Source organism: Mesoplodon mirus (genome assembly GCF_964341445.2).
Source record: "Mesoplodon mirus genome assembly, chromosome: 5".
Taxonomy (NCBI): Eukaryota; Metazoa; Chordata; class Mammalia; order Artiodactyla; family Ziphiidae; genus Mesoplodon; species Mesoplodon mirus.
This window is the reverse complement of record NC_138980.1, coordinates 37564131-37582201: the sequence shown is the minus strand read 5'-3', so window position 1 is coordinate 37582201 and position 18071 is coordinate 37564131. Positions and strand designations below refer to the sequence as shown.

At 56.8% G+C, this 18071-nt stretch overlaps 2 protein-coding genes across 4 annotated transcripts; one reads left to right on the top strand and one right to left on the bottom strand.

The window, feature by feature from the left end:
• Positions 1-173: 173 nt before the first annotated feature.
• Positions 174-8763, bottom strand: TRIP10 (thyroid hormone receptor interactor 10). Of its 3 annotated transcripts, none has more exons than XM_082621083.1 (15): positions 8657-8763; positions 7370-7485; positions 7229-7285; positions 6216-6363; positions 6076-6138; positions 5774-5878; positions 5559-5687; positions 4800-4946; positions 4495-4689; positions 3280-3447; positions 2907-3016; positions 1266-1398; positions 904-1049; positions 703-824; positions 174-592 (listed from the first exon to the last, which is right to left on the bottom strand). In XM_082621083.1, the coding sequence occupies exons 1-15, from the start codon at positions 8678-8680 to the stop codon at positions 444-446; spliced, it is 1812 nt and encodes a 603-aa protein (XP_082477209.1). In that variant the 5' UTR covers positions 8681-8763; the 3' UTR covers positions 174-443. The 3 variants fall into 3 exon arrangements, with proteins under 3 accessions (XP_082477209.1, XP_082477211.1, XP_082477210.1); XM_082621085.1 differs by lacking the exon at positions 8657-8763 and adding an exon at positions 8447-8612; XM_082621084.1 differs by lacking the exon at positions 3280-3447.
• A 2111-nt stretch (positions 8764-10874) lies between these two features.
• On the top strand, positions 10875-17453 carry GPR108 (G protein-coupled receptor 108). The gene is made up of 18 exons (XM_082621082.1): positions 10875-11033; positions 11747-11866; positions 12669-12719; positions 12947-13029; positions 13856-13980; positions 14097-14158; positions 14245-14313; positions 14410-14514; positions 14725-14858; positions 14967-15042; positions 15516-15589; positions 15679-15796; positions 15882-16012; positions 16098-16141; positions 16394-16443; positions 16633-16716; positions 16819-16943; positions 17131-17453. The coding sequence occupies exons 1-18, from the start codon at positions 10914-10916 to the stop codon at positions 17201-17203; spliced, it is 1644 nt and encodes a 547-aa protein (XP_082477208.1). The 5' UTR covers positions 10875-10913; the 3' UTR covers positions 17204-17453.
• The last annotated feature ends 618 nt before the right edge of the window (positions 17454-18071 follow it).

Sequence of the window (18071 nt, the reverse complement as noted above, 5' to 3'; positions counted from 1 at the left end):
CTCCTCCCTACTAGAGTCAGAGACAAGCACCCAACTCCTAAGAAGGGGCAAGGTTTGTCTATGGTGTCCACAAGTTCGCTTCCCCTTCCTCGTTCCCTGTGTGGCCCTTAAGGAGGGTGGTATTTGAATATCCAACCCCAGTATCCAAATCTCCTAATAAGACACAGACTACATGAGCTTTCCATCATTTTTTTATATAAAACAAAACGGCCCCAGCCGGGCGGCAGGAAGAAAAGATTCGAAACATGAGTATGTACATCGATGGTAGAAGGCACAGCGGGCCCATGTGGAGTGAGGAGTGGGGGGGTGGGGCTGGGGGCAGCAGGTTACACAGGTCTCAGCTGAAGCCACGGGGGAAGAGATAAAGTGCGTAGGTCCTGGGGCACCCCCCGTGGCCCAGAAGCAGCAGCCAACAGCCCCCCTCTTCCCGCCTCTGGCAGGGTTCAGTTGAGTGTGACACGGAGGTAGGAGGTGGGCACATAGCCCTCACCTCCCTGTTTCCGCCTGACCCGGGTCCAGCCGTCGCCTTTATCTTCTTCCATGAGACTGAGGTCCTCGCCCTCGGCCATGGAGATGGTGCCCTCGCTGGACCCTGTCATGGGGGCAGCGGTGGGCTCAGGTCTGCTGGAGGCAGATCTCAACAGAACCCAGCCCCAAACACTGCCCCCAAAGCCACTGATGCGCCTCCCAGGCTGTCCTTACCTTCAAAATGGTAGATGGCCACACAGTGACCTATGGGGGATGCAGGCTCCTCCTCAAAATCCTCATCGAACTCCGTGTAGATGGGAGCATCCTGACCCTCCTCGGAGGGGGGCTCTTCAGAGCTGGTTGGAGAAGGCAAAGCAGGTGAAGACAGGTCCCCCCGGGGTCCAGGGACAGACCCACACCAGCCTCCCTGCTCACCTCTCCTTATTATCCTGTGATCCGTTGTTGCTGTTGCTGCTGCTGTCTGGTGGGGCGCTGGCTGGGGGGTCTGGAGGCCGAGTGTGCCGGCCCAGGGTGTCCCCCCGGTTGCTTAGGACCCGGCTCTCGGCTTCTGCCAGCCAAGCCTGAGAGGAGGAGACGGCACAGTCAGCTCCAGGGCCAGGCTCTGGGATCAGCCTGCTCTGGCTTGGAGGTTTCCTGAGATCACCCATGCACACCCAAGGCAGTGATGAGAAACAGCTGAAGCATACCCCCTCAATACCTCCCTGTCCCCCTCCCTCCCCCAAGAAGTGACTCAGCCAGGCCTGCCGGCCCCGCCCCTCCCCAGGGTCTTCCCTGACCTCATACTTCTGTACTTCCAATTTCAGCCGTTCGATGTTGTTCAGGGTTTCTGTGATCTGGGGTTCCAAGCTGGCCGGGTCCCCCATCTGGGGTGTCTTCTCATATACATCCTTCATTTTCTTCAAGGCCTCCCTAGGGTGAGACAGACGGAGGAGAAAGAATCCCATGTGATTTAACAAACAAAAAATGTGGGCTTTGCTTCAGGGAGCTCAGCCAGTGCTTCATAGCTTGGGTTCAAATCCCAGGGTGGGCATTTCTTAGTTATGTGAGTTTGGGTTAAGTTACTGACACTGTGTCTCAGTATGCTTGTCTGAAAAAGAGAATAACGGGATCTATATAGCTATGTCTATATATCTCCTGTGAGTTGCTGTGAAGATGAGAACAGTGCCTTTATGTATTCAGATATATACTGAGTGCATACTACATACCAGGAACCTGTTCTAGGCATTAGAAATATAGCACTAAACAGGACAGTCAGGGTCCTACCTCTACTCACAATCTCTCAGGAAAACGGGAATTCTAATGATCCACATAAGGGCTTTAGAATAGTGCCTGGCATACAGTAACACTCTATAAACGCTAAGTATTACTATCATTAGTCCCCTGTCCCTACTTCCTCCATGTAATGGTTACAAGCATGGTCCTCTGGACTATGTCAAACCTGGGTTCAACTTCTTTCCAGGCCTAGTACCTGATGCACATTACAGATGAGGAAACTGGAAACAACTAGAATTCAAGGCCAGTCCGTCTGGACTCCAGAGCATGCACCCATAACCCCCCCATTATAAAAACTCAGGAATGATAGAGTTCTCAAAAGGAACTTTACACCAATAAAAGCTGTCTTGTACAAGAAGTTCTGTGCAAACGGCAAAACATCATTTGGCTGTCTGTCCGCAAGTGGCAAACGTCATTCTTATTATGTAAGAGGACTGGGAAGAGAATCTTGTTGCTTGGAAAGAGTGAGTAAAGATTTTCTTTTTTTAATCTGGCAGGTTTCTTTATCGTTAATACGTTAAGTGTTTTGAGTTATTAAATGAATAACCATGTGCTTCTTTTTCTTTTAGCCAATTAATGTAGTAAGTGAGACTGATAGATGTTTTGATATTGAACCATCTTTGCATTACTGGGATAACACCCGAATGATCACGATTTTTTTTGTGGTCTTTTTTTTTTTTTAACTGCGGTAAAATGTACATAATATAAAATTTCCCATTTGAGCTATTTTTAAGTGTATGGTTCAGTGGCATTAAATTCATTCATGTAGCTGGGCAATCACCACCACCACATGGTTTTTTTTTTTTTAATACACGATTGGACTTGCTTGGCTAGGATTTTGCAATCTAAGATCATAAGTTAATTAAATAAGTCCATAATTTTATCTTCTTGAATTCTTGCTAACCCAATTTTGGAATTGAGATTCCACCAGCCTCCTAAATGAGCTGGCAGCTTTCGCTCTTCTTCTGTTTGTTGGAATGACTTATATAAGATAGGAAGTCACTGTTTCTTTTAAGTGTGGTAGGAATCACCTAGAAACCCATCAGGGCCTGGAGTTTGTTGGGGAGGAGATCTTCGAGTACCATTTCAATGTAATTCATTTATTATTTCACCTTGTTCCTTACCTGCCCACCCCCTCACCTTACCTCTGGTCGATCTCCTTCTGTAGTTCACGGTTCCGTTCTTCCAGCTGCTGCTGAAGCCGCTTTCTCTGCTGCTCTGGGGGCAAGTGGCTGAAATCCTCGGTCACCACTGTCTGCAAGGTGGAAGAAGACTGAGCTCGGGAACACAGAGTCTGAGCTTCCAGGGTCTAAGACATGCCTAAGACACACCAAGTCCACCTTCCTCCCCACCCAAGGTTCTTGGGGGGCAAGGCCATGCACAGAGCAAAGCAGGTCCAGGTGGGGCCATGGAAGGAGGGGGCCCAGCCGGCGGCAGGAAGCGAGCCCAGGGTCCCGCCACCCGGCCGCTGGGCAGGCTGGGGCCGCCCCCTCCTCCTCCCCCGGAGGCCTCACTTACCCCACGGCTGCCTCGAAGGCTGCGGAAGGATGCTAGCCGCGGTTTGACTGACTTACTGATCTCACTCAGTATGGCCAAGGGGTCGAGGCCGGAGCGGGGGGACGGGGGTCCGTTAGGTAATGCCGAGGGCAGGGGGCCCCCCAGGGGGGAGAGGGGTGGAGGGCGCGGCTACCGGCAGGGGCCAGGGAGGACATGGGTCAGGAGGGGCAGGAGGACGTAGAGAACAAGGACGGATGAACGGAAGGACAATGGATACAATAAAGAAAAAGGGGAAAAAAACCAAATGGAGAAAAGAAAAGAAAAAAAAAAGGTAAGAAAACCACAACTCAAGATGCACAATCACACACACAGAAAATGCATGCAGAGAGCAACACACAAATCTGGGAGGTGGCAGGAGGGCACTAATTAGATTGTGAGCCAGAAGGCCAGACCCCTCCCCCACCCTCCATCTCCCTTGCATCCTATGTCCAGTTTCTAGAATGGAGACTGGGGGTACAGGGAGGCCCATGTTTCTTGTCCCCCTCCCCAGCTTTCTGGGCTCACAGTCTAGAAGGTGGAGGGAGAAGCATGCAGGAATCAAGGTCTCAGACAAATATGGGGCCATAGATGTCAAGGGCAAACTGAGAGAAGGGTCAAAGGCATGAAATACCAAAAGGGTTACAGCTGGGGTTTAAGCTGGGGGACGGTACGTATAAACTGAAGAAGGGTATCAAAGTATACACCAAGAGGGATCCAAAGTGTAAAACAGGAGTCAAAGGTATAAACTAGGGACGAGGGGATTGTCAAAGGTGTAAGAAGCCAAGGGTGTCCAGGTATGTGCCTGACATTGAAAGCTAAAAATCCCGAGAAAAACCAGCCTGAGTGTGGGGCACCTAGAGACGCACCGGAGGATTGGAGAGACTCAGGGGGGAGTCCCTAGGGCTGGTGTCCCAATCCCTCACCCAGCCCTGAATACCCAAAGCAGCTCTTCTCCCAGCATCCTGAGAAGCAGCAGACAGACGCCACAGGCCCCCCTCCTTGCCCCCCACTCCCCAGCCTCAGGGGACTCCCAGGCCAATTGCCCGGCCGCCTTCCTTCCCTCCAGCCCGGGCCAGCAGCCAAGAGAAAAATTCCTGCCCAGGACTCAGCGTTCCGGCGGCTGGGGCTGACTCAGTGGGGGCCCCTGCTGTCTCCACTCACACCCATCCCCTCCACCCCAAGGGCCCCGGCCCCCACCTTGTTCTTCTTGCTGAAGGGCCAGCGCTTAGCCCGGCTGCGACCAGGGCCTCGGAGCTCGGGCCGTCCATCTGAGGGGGTGCCCAGGCTGCTGTCCGAGGGCACGCGGTTCATGGGCTGGCTGAAGTCTTCAAATTCCACATCGCCCGGGCGGGCAAATCCTGACTTGTGCAGCTCGATTAGGACCTGGGAGTCCTGGGGGAAGGGATGGTGAGGGGCAGTCAGGGGAAAGACTGGGTGCCTAGCCTTTGGGCTTCTCCCACCCCCACCCACCCCGCCGTGGTCCACTGGGACCAGGCACCCACGTTCTTGGCATCCACAGCATCCGCAGCCACCTTCATGCCCTCCAAACACTTGGCGATGATGGGTACCACCTGCAGCTCAGCCTCTGACAGGAGCCTGTACCCAGCCCCCAGGTGGGTGGCCCGCCGCTCGTCCATGTCCTGCAGCTTCTGCAGGGACAGGGGTGTGGGGTCTCAGGGGTGCTGATGGAAGGGCTGGTGGCAGAGTGATTCACTACACGAGCATGATGGAGACCCACACTGGCCCCAGCCCCAAGCCCAGTCTGGCAGGGAAACACAGAATCGAACACAGAGACTTCCAGCTCAGTGTGGTCAGGGAAGAAACAGGAGGCCAGGGAGATTTCAGAGGAGAATTTGAGGACCTCCCCTCCCCTTGCCTAGGGAGTCAGGAAAGGCTTCTCAAAGGAGGTGAAGCCAGGGATTTCAAGAAAAAGCAGACCCAGCACCAATACTGCCAGTTCCAGGGCTGGGACAGAGAGTAGAGTACAAGGCTGAAACAGAAGAGGGAAAATTCGAGATCTTTCAGAGGTGTTGTTAGAGTTGGGGCTTGGAAGAATAAGTAGGAGTTGCAAAAGGAAAGAAAGACAAATCTGGCAGAAAGAACAGCTTGAGTAAAAGCGGAGCACACTTTGACTATTTGTTTCTAATTCCTTCTCAATTTAGAGATTAGGGCATTACAGCCAGGGTTTTGACAAATGTGTAGGAGTTGGTTAACTCTGTGGTTTCAGGGGGCAGGTGGGGCTGGTGGTGTGGAGCACTCACATTAAATATCTGGGGCATCTGGGAAAAATAGAAGTGAGCCTGGTCTCGGTTGAAGCGCTGTAATTGGGCTGCATACTCATTTTTGCTTTCTTCTGCCATGTGACTCCGAAGGTGGGCCTGTTGCTTGGCCTGAGGAATATCGAGGTGGGGGTCATGGCCCAGTTCCAGCCTTGCCTAACCTTGACCCCCAAGCGTGTCTCAGACCCCGCAGGCACCTTCTCCACATCAGCCTTGGTGGCATTGATATCCTGGTCCAGCCGCTCGGCCGTCTGAGCTGCCTTCTCAGCCTCCCGGCAGTCGCGCTCAAACTTACGCTTACTCTGTGTTGGGGACAGAACAAGAATGAAGGAGCCACCAACCAAAGTTTCATGGACTGGTGGGAAGTCACCCAGGGGGTCAGGGCTGAAAACCCACAGCAGAGGTGGGGTCCTGGCCAAAGAGGATACCTCTGTGGATTGGCAACCCTCACCCAGCTGCTCGGGGCCAGAGCCATGCTTCTCCACACCCACAAACTCACATTCTCTAGCTGCTTGAAGCCACTTTCCAGCTGCTGCTGGGCCCGACGGCCTTCTTGGAAGTGCTATGGAAAGACGGGGGTGATAAGGCTCACCCTGGTTTCAGGGGCCCTTGGGAAATCCCAGAGAGGGGATCACCCACCATCTTTCTCTCCTGTTTCATCTCCTGTGAGTACTTGGCCAGCTCGAGACACACGTGGACACTGAGGTTCTCAGCCACCAGCTCCCGCTGGCCCGCAAAATCATTCACCTCCTGGAGAATCTGTACAAATGACTGTTGCTGGCTGAACCTGGGATGCGGTGGAGGGGGACAGGGGCTGAGGGTCAGGGTCCCCAGGAGCCACATGCCCCAGGACCCACCTCTGTATGAGAAAATGTGAGCCCCAAGACATTCACCCCAGAAACAATGATAAATTCTGGTGTGCATCCCCAACCCTTGGAGGGGACAAAGAACTCAGCATTCTCAGAATTTGGGGGGTTTTAGAAAGGGGATATGATGCTTACACCACCTTTTTGCATCACCCTAGTGGTGTCAGCGGCAGCATCCTGTAACCAAATACTATAAATGTTTTTGCAAGGAGAAATATTAATATCCACGCTAAATGGAATAAAAACCAAGACTGTAATGAACGTAATAAACATCAAGTCAGTTCAGGTCGGAGGTTGCCTCCAAACAAGTGACCAAAAGAACTTTTGATTTCTAGAGCTTTTTGGATTCTGGACCTGGGGACCTGGAATAAAGTGAAATGGTCTGGGCATTGTTTTAACACGTTATCTTAATCTTCACATGAGCCCCTACAAGGACATCATCATCATCCCCAATTCACAGGAGAGGAAAACAGAGGCACAAAACTTAAGTCACTTGCCCAGAGTCATTCATTTAGTAACTGTTGGAGCCTCTCCCATCTAACAGGTGAGGAAAATAGAGGCAGAGAACTTGAGTCAACTGGCGGAAGCAGTTTGGCTGGAAAGTAGTGGATTTAGAATTCCAACACAGGTAATACGGTTTCTGCATCCAAGCTCATACCTCTAGGTGGAACTGGGGTGAGAAGTGAGGGATCTGCTTGGGTGGCCCAGCTTGAGGGAGAAGAAGTGGGTCCCATACCCACTGCCCTCCCAAATCTAGCCCTGCATCAATCCCCTCTTCGTTCTTACTTGGATTCTGGGTCATCTTTGCCAGGTCTTTTGGGCATATATTTTTTCACCAGGCTCCTACGGAGAGAGGCAGGAAGGCTGAGCCCCCAGCCCTCCAACCGCTCCCCCTAACCCCAGGGCGAGGCCACCCTAGGGTCTCACCGCAGCTGCTTTGCATAAGCCTGCTCCACCTCCGTCCGCTCCTTCACGAACTTCACGTATCTGTCCAACAGGTCCAGACCCCACTGCGTGTGCCGCTCGAGCACCTCAAACTGATCCTAGCGGGGGATTGGGAGGACTGGGGTCAAGACCTTGGGACCCCACAGCCTCCGACCAAGCGGCAGGGGAGCCTCCAGGCTCCGAGTTCCAAGAAGGCGTGGCTTCCCGGCCCCGCCCCGGAGCGGCGAGGGGGGAGGCAGGAAACCGGCGGGAACCCCCTCCCCTTCCCGGGATGGGCCAGGGAACAGGGGCGGGGCCCCAGCTGGACTACAGGGTCCCCTCTCCCGACGTCCAAGAGAGGTGTGGAATGGGACAAGGCCACTCCCCCTGCCCCGGCTCCCCTAATCCCCCCCAGATTCCAGAAAATCCGGCCGGCCCGGCGTGAGTCAGGGCCAGAGGCGCAGGGTTCCCCACAGCTTGGGGAGCCTCTGAATGGCCAGAGGGTGGGCACCAGGTTCCCCCGGTTGCCATGCTTCCCCGGGTGCCCCGAAGGGTGACTCAGTTTCCCTCACTGATTCCACTGCGCCTCCAAAAGAAATCCCAGCATTGGTGTGTGGGGCGATCTAGTTACCCCGGGACACCCAGGAACCGAGGAGTGCCACCGTCCCCAGAAAGAGGAGGGGTCAGAGGTCCCGGCTAGGAAAGGGGCAAATTTCTGGGGCTTCCAGGGCACAGGTTCGAGGCGGTCAGCTGGCGGCCCCTCCCAGTGCCTAGGGCGGGCTGGGGGAGGGGGCTGAGGCCGAGCCTCGCAGCCCCCTTCCCCCTACAGCGTCCCAAGCCCCTAGTTGTTGATTATAGCCAACGTGAGGGCGGTCTGTACTTCCAGGTCCCACGTGGGGTTGATAGTGGCCAGAGGGTCCCCTCCCCCGCCCCAGTCGGACAGGCGGAGGGCGGGCAGGGGCCCAGGGGCCGTAAGATAAGCCGCCGGCCCAGTCAGGGCGCTCAAAATAGGTGACCTCTCCCGGTCGCCCCGGCCTGGTCCCAGGACTTCTTTTGCCCTCCTCACTCTGAACCCCGTACCTCAGTTTCCCTACGCCGCTCCTGCAAGGTCGCCCTCCGCTCCCGGGCGTCCTGAAACGCCCTAGGAAACTCCGAATGAGGGCGGAAAGCGGGGATTCCAGGGGTCGGTGGAAGGGAAAGCGCAGAGACCCCTCTAGGGTACTGCAGGGGCAAAGCGGGGGTCTGGACCCCAGGAAGGGAGGAACTTGGAGCCCGGCGGATCGGACTCACCCACAGTTCGGTGCCCCAATCCATGCTGCTCCCGCCGATGCCAACGCCGCCGCCGCACCCGGTCCCCACCGCCCGCCGCCGGGAGACTCAGCCCAGGGCGCTGAGCCCGGCCCCGCCCCGTTAATGCCCCGCCCACTCCAGGCTCTGCCACGCCCCATAGGCTCTGCCACGCCCCCGCCCGCGCGGAGCTCCGGCTCAGCCCCCTAAAGGTGAGGCACACCCCCAGGAGGCGGGGCCAAACAGACGCCCCGCCCCCTCTTAAAGGAACGTTGCCACCCGAAGCCACTGGACAGACTCCTTAAAGGACCCCCACCCATTTTCCAAATCCCTTAGGACCCTCTTGTCCTCCCACGCCTGCCCCGCCCTGGATTGTTTTTCCTTTCCTTTTTCCTTTCAACCATTCATTAAAGGGCCAAGACACTAAAACCCCAACCCAAGAGGTTCTTCCCCCACCCCATCGCTGGGAGAACCTGAGGTCACCTCGCTCTTGCGGGCCGGCCCGGCTCCAGACGTCTACGTTCGTCCCACTAATGGTCTGGTCCCTCCGGCCACAGGGCGGATGGGAGGACTTCGATCCTGTCCAGGACGCGTCTCCACCAAGGCCTGGTCCATTAGCGCCCCCACCGCATCCTGCCTCCCTCCCCAAATCTGCACCTGGAAACCAAGGACAAGCTGTCCTTGGGGCGCCGGGCCCAGGCCTTTCCCCGGCTTCCGTCCAGTTCGAGCCTGCACCTGCCCATTTTCCAGTTACATCCATTAAGGCACAATCAGTTTTAACTGTCTGCACCGACCCTGGGATTCCGACTCCACCCCCGCCGCCCCTAGAACCCTGGGGCTTGGAAGTCTGTCGTCCCTGTCATAAAAGTCTGTTCACACGTTGTTAATCCCTTTGAGGCACTGGGATGAAAGGGGAGAGATCCTAGCAGCAACCTCCTTCATTCTCTCCCTCTTTTGGTGCTTTCTCTTTGGCTACAGAGGTGACAGTCGCCCTGCTGGGGCTGGGGGCTCCAGGACCCCGGGGACAAGTTAGGCTCTGAGCCCGCAGGCTCCCAGTACACAAACTGAGGAGCCCAGGAGGATCGCTCCGGGAGCCCACACCGGGACAGATGGCTCTGCGAGGACCTGGCCCCACCTGCTGGTGGCTTCTGAGTTAGAAAACTTCAAATTACAAAGTAGACTTGTGCTCCGGAGGTTAGAGGATCAGATCGAATCAGGAATTCAGCCTGGGGTCTGGAACTCGGTGGCTCAGCCTGGGAGCAGGGTCTCAGCCTCTAAATGAAGTTGGGATTCATCCCAGGTCGGCACCACAGTTGGGATGGAGTCTGACTGGGATAGGAGGCTTAGCAGAGGGCTCAGCCACCCAGTCGAAGGCCTGGGACTCAAACTAAGGTCCACAGGTCAGTCCTAATCTGACGTCAGGGGTCAGTCCTAATCTGAGGTCAGTCCAGGTGGAAGCTCAGCCAGAGATTAAGACTCAGTATAGGCTGAGGGTAGTAGGGGGTCGGGGAGTCTAGGTTTCGGCGGAGGTCAGGGCTCAGCTGCAGGAAGGGGGCTCAGGCTGGGGCCGGGATTCAGCCTGACTCAAGACCAGCCTGGGATCTGGGGATGGGCCTCCAGTTGCCTCACTCCAGGACAGAAGGGTCCACCTAAGGCTGGTGACTCAGCCTGGGATCATGGGTCATCGTAGGGTCAAGATTTAGCTTGGGGCCAGGTTTTGGCCTCTCGGTGGATCAGGAAGATTAGGAGAACAGGACAGGCTTTAGCAAATGCATGTGTTTACCAAAAGCCCGAGCTTTGGCTGGGAGCCACCTCCCCGGGGTAAGAAAGGGGACGTCCGTCCTTAGGGATACTGGGAAGTGTAGTTTATTGAACGCCCCCTTGAGCTGTTTGCTCCCCCTGCGTTCTGGGTAATGTAGTTCTGAACCGGTCTGTCAGTTAAGAGTGGATGGAGGAATTCCCCTTTAGGGGCCGGATATCAGATCCATCACAATTGGTTGGATGAACTGTTTATCAGAGTACATCCGGGGACAATCTTTCTAGTGATTGGTGAGTGTGGAGGCGGGGTTAAGCGATATCAGCACTCCCATTCGGGGCCCGGGCTGTCCATTTGGTGTCGTACAGGGTGCGGGCTCGAGAGGAGGCGATTGCTGATTGGTTGAGCGGGCTGAAAAAAGCTGAAGGGTCGGCCCCCACCATGCGGCGATTGGCGGGCCTGAGGGCGTCAGAGGCGGTGTCGGGGGAGGTGTTGGCTTCAGAAATGGCAGTGAGCGAGAGGAGGGGGCTAGCTCGCGGGAGCCCCGTGGAGTGGGGGCAGCGGCTACTTCTGCTGCTGCTGTTAGGCGGTTGCTCTGGGCGCATCCACCGGCTGACGCTGACGGTGAGTCCCGCCGCGCAGCGGTCTGGGGTGTGGGTCGCAGCTTTGGCCCGGAAAAGCCCCTGGCTTGGAGTGGTTTCGTCTGGATGGAGCGGTCCGGCGCCCCCCTCTTCCAGGTCCGGAGTGGTCTCGTCCGAGGAGCCCCCTCGGTCCTCCTGTTGGAGTTGCCTGGCCAGCCACGCTGTAGTCTTGCCCCGCCCACCGGGGTGGGGGGGTTCATCTCCGGAGACGGCGGACTCTGAGTCCTCTAAATTCTTGGGATTGCTTTGGGGACGCTAGGGACCCTTGACGCCACCCAGGGAAGTCCCTGGAGGTTCTAGAATAGGGTCCTCTGGGTACTCATTGGGATCTTGGGGGCTCAGTTGGAATCTAAAAATTTTCCGGGAGGTGAGGGCCAAGCACCCCAAGATGCGTAACTCTGCTCTCCGGGTGATGCTCACCCAATAGGGAGACTTCCAGGTATCCCAGACTTTCGAATCCCGGACTCTCCGAACAGTGGCCAGAGGATCCGGAGCCATCCTGTCCCTGCCTGGGATTGGTCTAAGGTTATGGCCTCCAGAGCTGGCCCTCTCAACCTCTCCCGTCACCCTTTGGACCTGTCCTAAATATAGAGATACCCAGAGGGGCCCGAAGCCCTTGGGGGAACCTCATGCTAGAGCCCTGGGGCTGGGCTGGTGGGAAGTCTGAGCTGCCTCTGCCTTCTTGGTCTCTGGCAGGGGGAGAAGCGAGCAGATATCCAGCTGAACAGCTTTGGCTTCTACACCAACGGCACTCTGGAGGTGGACCTGAGCCTCCTGCGGCTGGGCCTCCAGGAGACAGATGAGAAAGCCCCATTGGTGAGGGGCTTTGAGGAGTTTGCTGGAGGAGGGAGAGGTGCACAAGTTTCTGAGCTCCGCCCCCCCCCCCAATTCTGGATTCACATCCTAGTTCTGCCTCTCACCCATGTGATCTTGGGCAAGTCCCTTGATATCTCTGAGCCTCTGTTTCCTCATCTGTAACTTGGGAATAATAATTTCTCATGCAGTACGTGCTAGGCACTGAGCTGGGAGAGGGGAGCCTACCAGTGAACAAGACAGCCCCAGTTCCTGCAGTCGAAATGAGAAGTTAGTGTTTATTGAACGCCCGCTGGATACCAGCTACCATGCAAATCTATTTCCATGAGTCTTCTGTCATAGCCACCTCTCAGGAATGCTGTGAAAATACTACACCTGTAAACCCAATTTTACAGGTGTTTACACAGACTCAGAGGCATGTGGCTTACTCAGAGTCCAAGAGCCTGGATGTAGATCCAAGTGTGTTGGCTTCCAGAGCCCAAGGCAGGGAGCCATAAACATTCGATTTAATTTATTTTTTACATCAACATTTTAAATGGGGGGAAACAGGGTGGGCTAGGTCGAGGACCAGCGAAGGTCTCCCTGAGGAAGTGACATCCCAGTCAAGGGGCAAGGATGGTTAGGAGTTAAAGGAAGAGGGTTAGGGGGCTGGGGGCAGATGGGAAAAGTCAGTGAAGTGAGTGAACATGGAATCTCACGCTTAGTAGGCTTTCAGGAAATTTGAGGTTACGTTACTATTGCCACTGATAGAGGTGGCTTGGAGGTCCCTGCTGGTGTCCCTCACATCATCTCTTTTTCTTGCCAGGTGGGGTTCAGTCTGACCCGGGTTCGATATGGCAGTGTTCCTTCCTATTCAGTGAGTGGAGGGGGCAGAGCTGGAGGGGGGAGGGGGGAGTGAGGAGGGGCAGGGGTGGTGGAAGGGGAGGATGGTCTGTCAGCATCTGGAACCCAAAGGTCCCTGTCCTTTCCCAGAGAGGGGAGCAGGGAGAGACCCTCCCTTGCCCGGGTGGATGGGGAGGAAGGCAGAGTGAGGCTGGACCAGTGGGAGTGGGTGACCAAGGCTCCCTGCTGCCCACTCTCCAGAGCCGGGACCCTCACGACTGTCCTCTCCGGAAAAACAGTAGCAACCTCCTGGTTCTCTTCCTCATCAACACCAAGGATCTGCAGTGAGTTGGAGGGTTGGTGGCTCCCCTTGAGATCCATCATTGGGGTTTCCCGGGTTGTGCTACCCACATGAGCTGATCAGGTGGAATCAGAACCATCCAGAAAGAACCTTGACTCCTTTGGAGAAAGCCACTCGCTTTTTTTTTTTTTTTTGGCTGCACCACGCGGCTTGTGGGATCTTAGTTCCCAGACCAGGGATTGAACCCGGGCCCTTGGCAGTGAAAGCACCAAATCATAACCACTGGACAACCAGGGAATTCCCGTCACTCGCTTCTTAATTTTGCCCTCAAGCCTTCTGATTATGGGAGGGAGAGAGGGGAGGAGTGCCCAGGGAGTATTAGGGTCTCAAGGCAGAAGACCCAACACAGAGGGGTGTTGTGAGAATTAATACAAGTCATTTGTGCTTGTAGGATGCACCCTGTGCGCCAGGCAGCGTCCTGGGATCTTTACAGGTGTTAACTCATTGACTGCTTAGACTGTTATTATCCCCATTCTAAAGATGAAAAAACCGAGGCTGAAAACTGGGATTTGAACCCAGGGTCCAAAGATACTCTTGTTGCCTCTCTGTATATACAGCATTTTCTTTTTAAATAGTGTGTACTTCAGTAGAATGAGTGACTTAATGTCACAGGAAGTGACAACTAATCCTCGGTGCAGGCAGCTCAGGGATGCAGCAGCCATCTCGATGGGTGGTGGCCAAATGCTACAACCTGGTGACCACTGATGGAGCCCGACGCTGAGCCCCAGAGGGCCCGAGGGGCCAATGAGTCCCTCAGCAGAGCAGGTGTGCCTGACCCCAGCCTTCAGCCTCCCAGCCTCATCCCACAGGGTCCAGGTACGAAAGTATGGGGAACAGAAGAAGCTGTTCATCTCTCCCGGGCTCCTCCCTGAAGCGCCCTCTGAACCAGAGCTCCCGAAGTCAGAACACAGGGTCAACCCCAAGGTGGATGGCGGTGAGTCAGGGTGGCCGTGCGGGCATGGAGGGGCGGGTGGGCAGGGCCGCTCCACGCGTCCCGCCCATCATTCTGCTGTCTGTCCATCTCTAAAGTCACCTGCTTGCCCCTGGCAGGGACCACCACTGCACCCGACAAGGCCAAGTTGAAACCCACAGGATCACAAGGAGACCAGCAGGTATGGGGAAGCCAGGGCAGGAGGGAGGAAGCCCCGCCCCCAGGGGGGGCCGGCTGATGCTCCATGGAGGTCCTCTGTCCCCTCAGGGCATCGGTGGGAAGGACCGGGACCTGGTGTTGGGCCTGGGCCATCTCAACAACTCCTACAATTTCAGTGTGAGTGTCTGGGGGTGCCCACAGCCCCTCCCCTCCACAGAGCGGGGACCCCCCACGCTGAGGCCTCCTCTCCCCTCTGTCTGCCCCACCTCCCAGTTCCACGTGGTGATCGGCTCGAGGGCTGAGGAAGGCCAGTACAACCTCAACTTCCACAACTGCTACAACTCGGTGCCGGGCCAGGAGCAGCCATTTGACATCACGGTGAGCAGGGGTGAGGAGGGCGGGCAGCAGGTTCGCGGAGTGCTCACTGCAGGCCAGGTACTCCGTGCCCATTTGGGAGACGGGAAGATTGAGGCTCAGAAACAGGGAGTCGGCCAGCGAGAGAGCGGGAGAGCCAGAGACTCACACTCAGGGCCCCGCCAGTCTGGAGCTAGTGCGCAATTCCCCTGCCCACCGCTGTCCCCTCCTCAGGTAATGATCCGGGAGAAGAACCCCGAGGGCTTCCTGTCGGCGGCGGAAATCCCCCTCTTCAAGCTGTACCTGGTCATGTCCGCCTGCTTCCTGGCCTCTGGCATCTTCTGGGTGTCCGTCCTCTGCAAGAACACGTAATGCCTTTGCCCCTGGGGGTTCCCCACCTCCCCTCATCACACCTTCCCACTCCTACCCCTGACCGATGCCCTCCCACTCTCTTCTGTCCCCGACCCCGCTGCCAGGTACAACGTCTTCAAGATCCACTGGCTCATGGCAGCCCTGGCTTTCACCAAGAGCATCTCTCTCCTCTTCCACAGCGTGAGAGCCTTGGGCCGGGAGCAGGATGGGGTGGGCTGGGGTCTCAGGGGCCAGGAAAAAGCCCCTACAAGCCACTCCTCAAATCTCTGCAGACCCTGGGCTTGGGAGTTCCATTTGTCCATACATATGTCCATCCATTTTATCACCGTGTCCAGCTGTGCATCCAGTCGTGTCCAGCTGTGACCGCCCACCTTTCAGTCTGACTGTCTGTGGGTCCAGCTGTGAGTGTCCACCGGGCTGATTGTCTAACTGTCCATCCACCCGACTAGGACCTTCCCTCCATTGTCATGGCTGTGACTGTCCAGCCACCGTTCTGGCTGTCCCTTTCTCAGTCCACTCACCATCCTGATCATGACCTTCTGTTCAGTCCACTCCCTGGCCACCCATCCGACAGTGACTGTCCGTGTTCCCAAACCACCACCATCTCCATCCCCCCCATCCATCTGTCTGACTGTCCGTCCATCCATCTCCAGATCAACTACTACTTCATCAACAGCCAGGGCCACCCCATCGAAGGCCTCGCTGTCCTACACTACATCACGCATCTGTGAGCGCCCTTCTCTGCCGGGGGCGGGAGGCGGGCAGGGCAGGGCTGGGCCCCCGAGGCTCACCACACCCCCTGCCCCTCTCCGCCAGGCTGAAGGGCGCCCTCCTCTTCATCACCATCGCCTTAATCGGCTCTGGCTGGGCCTTCGTCAAGTACATCCTGTCCGACAAGGAGAAGAAGGTCTTCGGGATCGTGATCTCGCTGCAGGTGCGCATGGAGGCCCCAGGGTGGGCAGGTGGACGTGAGTGCAGGCTGGGCCCACCCATCCCACCCACCCACCCCCGCCCCGCAGGTCCTGGCCAACGTGGCCTACATCGTCATCGAGTCCCGTGAGGAGGGCACCAGCGACTATGGCGTCTGGAAGGAGATCCTCTTTTTGGTGGACCTCATCTGCTGCGGAGCCATCCTCTTCCCCGTGGTCTGGTGAGGACTCCCACCCGACCCCCTCCCCTGCAGGCACGGGTGGAGGCAGTGCTGACTGCCCCCCACATCACGCACTCCTTCCCAGGTCCATCCGGCATCTCCAGGACACGTCTGGCACTGATGGGAAGGGTGAGCTGTGCCCTCGGCCCTCGGCCTGCTCCTGGTCCCTCTTGCTGACCCCTGGATGCCTCTTCCAGCTCCTCTGACTGCCTCTTCCTGCCTCTCCACCCCCTCACCATCCTGGGACATTCCCCTCCACACTATGCCCCTGAGACACTCACCCAAATGTCCTCCTGTCCCCAGCCCTTCTCCACCCCTGTCCCCTTCGTCCTGCCCCCTGCCTCCTTCCCTTGACCCCCACTCTCTGTGCCTACCCCTCAGTGGCAGTGAACCTGGCCAAGCTGAAGCTGTTCCGGCATTACTATGTCATGGTAGGAGCCCTGTGCTCACTCGGGAAGCTTGGGAGGGGGAACAACCAGCCCACTGGCACACCCACCCTAACCCCTCCATCTGCAGTCCCTCGGAGCCCCGCCCCCCTGCCCTCTGCCCGTAATCCCCGGCCCCCATCCCCAGGCATCACCAGTGGTCCCTCAGCCCTGTGCCCACCCGTGTCCCTGCAGGTCATCTGCTACATCTACTTCACACGGATCATCGCCATCCTGCTGCGGGTGGCCGTGCCTTTCCAGTGGCAGTGGCTGTACCAGGTGAGCACTGAGGCCCCAGGTGGGGCGGAGGGTGGCCCAGACAGAGGAGGTGGAGGTGGGGGCGTGTGCCTAACACTCCCACTCTGCCCCCTCGGCCCCCAGCTCTTGGTGGAGGGCTCCACTCTCGCCTTCTTCGTGCTCACGGGCTACAAGTTCCAGCCCACAAGGGATAACCCGTACCTGCAGCTGCCCCAGGAGGACGAGGAGGATGTGCAGATGAAGCATGTGTGAGCCCTGGGGTTGGGGTGGGTGGGGCTTGCGCAGCAAGGGGCTGGGCGGGCGGGGCTGTGGGTACAGGTGGGTGGAGCCTGGGGTGGGGCCAAGAGGCTCTGGGGTAGGTGTGGTGGGCTGAGTGGGCGGGGCCTGGCTCCCCTCGGCTCACGGACTATCTCCTTACTGTCTGTCTGCCTGCAGAATGACCGATTCTGGGTTCCGGGAAGGCCTGTCCAAAGTCAACAAAACGAGCAGCGGGCGACAGCTGTTGTGATCATGTCCCCGCCTCGGACACTCCTTCATCCCTCTTCATCCTCCTCTCTTCACACATTCCCTGCTCCGGCTTCTCCCAAAGAGCGTGTGGGGAGGAGGGGGCCGGTGCTCACAAGGCACCCAGCTCCCTGGGACCTGAGTTCCTGGAGCCTGTTCAGAAGAAGACAGACAGCCCCCCTCCCTCACAGATGTTGAGCACCCTGTCCCCACTTGCAACTGTACAACAATGACCAATCTGTTTTGCTACCCCAGTTTCTTGCCTTTCTGGGGGTTGAGAGCTAATGCAGGGGTTACGTTTGAAATTGAGAGGTCGTGGGGGGCATGGGGCGGGGAGAGGTTGCAGTATCCATTGCTTTGCACATTCAACAAATGTTAATTGAGCGACCACTGCGTGCCGGGCCGTGTGCCGGGTCCTGAGGACAGAGCAGTGACGAGGACCCATCCGGTCCCAACACTCAAGGTGTCACCAGATGGTTCCATCACAGGGCCCTGACCCAGCCTGGGGAATCAGAGGTGAGCAGAGAGAGTGGGGAAAGACACAGGCCCAGATGAGGGGACAGCATGTGCAAAGGCTGAAGGGGAGAAAAAAATGGTGATTGGGTGACTCACAAGTGACTCAGGCTGAGTGCTGTATGCCACACCCTATTCTAAGGCTTCCAGGGTCTTTAACTCTTGAAAAGCTTATGAGGCACAGAAAGGCTGTGTAACTTGCCCAAGGTAACACAGCAAACAAGTTGTTAGAAGGCTCAGGACTCAAAAACACCAGCAGTCTGGTTCCAGAGCTGCCCATTCCCACTGCGTGCACTGCCCCTCTGCACCTAGACTCCCTGCCACCAAGCCTCTTGACCTTGCCCCCATTTGCTGTGTGA

What these genes read in the sequence shown, in the direction of transcription:
- TRIP10 (XM_082621083.1), bottom strand. Translation starts at nt 8,680, where the DNA reads ATGGATTGGGGCACCGAACTGTGG. An exon ending in ATTGGGGCACCGAACTGTGG is followed by an intron (nt 7,486 to 8,656) that starts GTGAGTCCGATC and finishes ATCCCCCGCTAG; the next exon opens with GATCAGTTTGAGGTGCTCGA. An exon ending in TGGAAGTACAGAAGTATGAG is followed by an intron (nt 1,050 to 1,265) that starts GTCAGGGAAGAC and finishes TCCTCCTCTCAG; the next exon opens with GCTTGGCTGGCAGAAGCCGA.
- GPR108 (XM_082621082.1), top strand. Translation starts at nt 10,914, where the DNA reads ATGGCAGTGAGCGAGAGGAGGGGGCTAGCTCGCGGGAGCCCCGTGGAG. An exon ending in CTACACTACATCACGCATCT is followed by an intron (nt 15,590 to 15,678) that starts GTGAGCGCCCTT and finishes CCTCTCCGCCAG; the next exon opens with GCTGAAGGGCGCCCTCCTCT. An exon ending in GGATCGTGATCTCGCTGCAG is followed by an intron (nt 15,797 to 15,881) that starts GTGCGCATGGAG and finishes CCCGCCCCGCAG; the next exon opens with GTCCTGGCCAACGTGGCCTA.